This window comes from Spinacia oleracea, chromosome 1 (assembly GCF_020520425.1).
Source record: "Spinacia oleracea cultivar Varoflay chromosome 1, BTI_SOV_V1, whole genome shotgun sequence".
Classification (NCBI taxonomy): domain Eukaryota; kingdom Viridiplantae; phylum Streptophyta; class Magnoliopsida; order Caryophyllales; family Amaranthaceae; genus Spinacia; species Spinacia oleracea.
Genome location: NC_079487.1, coordinates 9,724,039 through 9,727,659, shown reverse-complemented (window position 1 = coordinate 9,727,659; position 3,621 = coordinate 9,724,039). Strand labels below are relative to the sequence as shown.

The window sequence follows — 3,621 nt, the reverse complement described above, 5'->3', positions numbered from 1 at the left end:
TGAAATGGGATCACCTTGTCTCAACCCTTTTTTTGCAGGAATTGGTTTAGTGGGACAACCATTTATCAGAATGGAATAAGAAACAGAATAGAGGCACTGCATCACCCAATTCACAAACTTCATAGGGAATCCTAGCTCTGAAAGCATGGTTTTCAAGAAAGGCCACTCTAAAGAATCATAGGCTTTTTTCAGATCCACCTTGATCATACACCTAGGAGAAACATGTTTTCTAGAATAGCACTTCACCAACTCACAAGCCAGCAAAATATTATCAGAAATGGATCTACCAGGGATGAAACCAGATTGAGAACAATTTACCACTGTACCAATAACACCTTGCATTCTAGCAGTAAGAATTTTGGAGATAATTTTGTAAACAACTGAGCAGCAAGCAATTGGCCTAAAATCCTTCACACAAGAGGCATTCTGAATCTTAGGAACCAAAGTAACTGAAGTGTTGTTCACTTGCTTTAACATCACCCCAGTTCTGAAAAACTCTCTTACTGCTTCATAAACATCTGCTTTCACAATCTCCCAAGCTTTAAGAAAGAACAAACTATTGAAACCATCAAGCCCAGGGGCTTTATTGGTATCAATACCTTTGATAGCTGCATCAATTTCTGCATCTGAAACAGGAACCACCAACATTTCTGCATCAGCAGCAGATAGCTGCTTCCCTTTCCTAACCACTCCAACATCCACACCCATCAATGAGCTAGCTGCAGTACCAATCAACTTCTTATAGAAAGAGCTAACTTCTTCCTGAATTTCCTGAGTAGTGCTAAGCTTCTTCCCAGAATCATCATACAAAATATCAATGCTATTCCTAGCTATCCTCTCCTTCATTGCACTGAAAAAGAATTTAGAGTTAGAATCTCCTACTCAACCACTGAATTCTTGCTTTCTGTCTATATGCACTCTCCTGAATATGCAAAAACTTCTTAAGAGTCTCACTACAATCCCTCTCACTTTGTTGCACATTACTATCAGTAGGGCAAGAAGCTAACTGGATCTGAATTTGACCCAAATCAGCCCTTAACCCCTCAATTCTCTCATCAAGCTTAGCAAAATCTTTATGATGTAACTCCTTCAATCCTTGCTTTACTGCTTTCAGCTTAGTCCACACCTTGAACATGGCTCCACCCCTTGGACAGGACACATCCCATCCCTTTTTAACTACATCAAGGAAGAGAACATGATCAGCCATATAGTTAAAAAATTTAAAGGGTCTACTCCCCCCTCCCATATGAATATTGCAAGACATAACCAGAGGTGAGTGATCAGATATTCCTGGAGGCAAATAATCCACCACAGCATCAACAAACTTAGAATGCCACAAAGCATTAGCAATGGCCCTATCTATTCTGGAACAGATTCTCAAGTTACCTTGCCCCTTATTGCTCCAAGAATAGTAACTCCCACAACTCTTAAGCTCAGCCAACCCTGCAGCATCCATACAACTATCAAAATCCTTAGTTTCCCCTTCTGTAACTGCATTGCCATTTACTCTATCAGCAGCTAATAAAACTGCATTGAAATCCCCCATGACAAGCCAAGGACAATTAACAGTACTACTGAAAGCAGTGATCTCTCTCCACATTGGTCTTCTAGTATCAACAGAGTGCAAACCATACACAGCTGAAAATAAAGCATCAAACAATCCATTCTTAGTAGCAACATGACAGTGAACACAAAATTCAGTTTTTTGGATAAGCTGAACTGACACCAATGCATGCTTCCAACCAATCCATATCCTTCCCCTAGGAGAGTGCTCATAATTCATAATCCACTGCCACCCAACCCCTATTTTCTTCTGAATTTTAAAACTATTCTTCTCCTGAACTTTAGTTTCTAACAAAGCTACAACACTAATGTTATTACTAGCTAAAAACTTTTTTATTTCAACTACTTTAATGGGATCATTCAATCCCCTCACATTCCAGGTACTAATATTCATGGTGGATCAATTGGGAATTCCACTCCATCACTACCAGCAACCAATTCCTCCCCATTCAAATGGAATTCAGCAAGCCCCACAGTCTGAGCTGGAGTTCTAATATCTCTTCTTCTCCTTGAAACAACTCTCCACCCTTCATCAAGCACTGGAGCAATTGGAGTAAAAGGCTTATCATAAACAGATAACTCTCCATTTTCCCCATCATCCTCTTGTATAACATCATTAGCAGTCAACTCATCAGTAGTTTGTGGTTCAACATTTGGTTGCACTGCTTTAGGTTTCCACACCTTCACAACCTTCTTTCTCTGAACATCAGCTGGCCTAAATCTTGTGGTATTGACTCTTGTCTGAGTACAGTCATGCCCCACAATCTTACACTTCTGGCAATAAGGAGGTAGCCATTCAAACTCAACCACCTGTTTAACAATGTTACCCATAGGGTCCTGAATCTGCACAGATTTAGGCAAGTCACCAGTTACATCCACCTCAATAAGAATTCGAGCAAATGAAATTCTTTGCTGTTTAGAAGTACATTCATTAGCATATAGAGGATCTCCAAGCAAACTCCCTATTCTGCTCAATGAATCACCCCCCCAACAGCTCAATGGTAAGTTAGGCAACCTAATCCACACTGGTACTACCCTCAATATTTCCTCCTGGAAATTAAAACTTGCTGTCCAAGGTTTAACAATCATAGGTTTGCCAAAGAACATATGAGGACCAGCCACCAGAACTGATTCCTTATCCTTCTTTGACTGGAATCTGATTACAAAATAGCCCTCATCATGGAGGAAAATCTGAGGTTTATCCACTTGGTGCCATTCTTTTGCAATGAATCTCAACATAGACCCAATCGACGGTTTTTCCCCAAATACATACATGACAACTGCATTTCCCCATAGATCATTCATTTTTTGTATCTCATGCTTATCAAGTACAGCTATGGGTTTACCATCACAGACTGTGGGAGCAATAAAATTCAACGCAAAACCTTTAGAAGGGAGTGAACTACCTTTAAATAGACTCACCCATGGTTTTGGTTCCATATCCAATCGCCTTTGAGCTGGCTGCGCACCATTCATCTCACACTCTGTTTCTGTACGGACATCCTCTGTTTTCTGGGCTGGATCTACACCTGGGTTCTCCTTCCTCACACTCTGGCGGTGCATTTCCTTGAGTGCAGCATTAACACTTCTCACCAGGAGGTCCACCCTATCCTTTCCCACCACCATTCGATGGCTATCTTCGTAAAACTCTTCCAGAGCTTCAACCAGCGATGGCGGTCGATTTACATCAGTACGCACTGACCGCGACCAACCAGCCGAGTCCTGGTTAGCTTGAGAGTTGTCTAGACGTTCCATCGACGGCAGCATATGGTCAGAATGAGGCAGCGTAACTGGTGTCACCAAACCCGCACTAACCCGAGGTTCATCAGGAATGGGTATTTGTTTTCTGAGTTGGTTCTGGTTCTTAGGCCTCGAAACTTCTTGATGAAGAAGAGAAGAGGCTTCCTCATTCACTTGAGCAATCTCAAGCTTCTGTGTTTTCTTCTTCCTCGCCATTTTCAAGATTGGCGCACGTTAGTAAGAAACCTTAACGTACACCACACCATGAGAGAGAAGAGAGAAGAAGATTTTAACTGGTAAACGCATCTTCCAAACCCA

The 3,621-nt window shown here is 41.5% G+C and overlaps 1 protein-coding gene across 1 annotated transcript; it reads right to left on the bottom strand.

Annotated features, from left to right (window-relative positions):
• Nucleotides 1-868: 868 nt before the first annotated feature.
• Nucleotides 869-1,957, bottom strand: LOC130462726 (uncharacterized). The gene has a single exon (XM_056831564.1). The coding sequence runs from the start codon at nt 1,955-1,957 to the stop codon at nt 869-871; it is 1,089 nt and encodes a 362-aa protein (XP_056687542.1).
• Nucleotides 1,958-3,621: the final 1,664 nt, after the last annotated feature.

Coding starts and splice junctions, on each gene's coding strand:
- LOC130462726 (XM_056831564.1), bottom strand. CDS start 1,957: ATGAATATTAGTACCTGGAATGTGAGGGGATTGAATGATCCCATTAAA.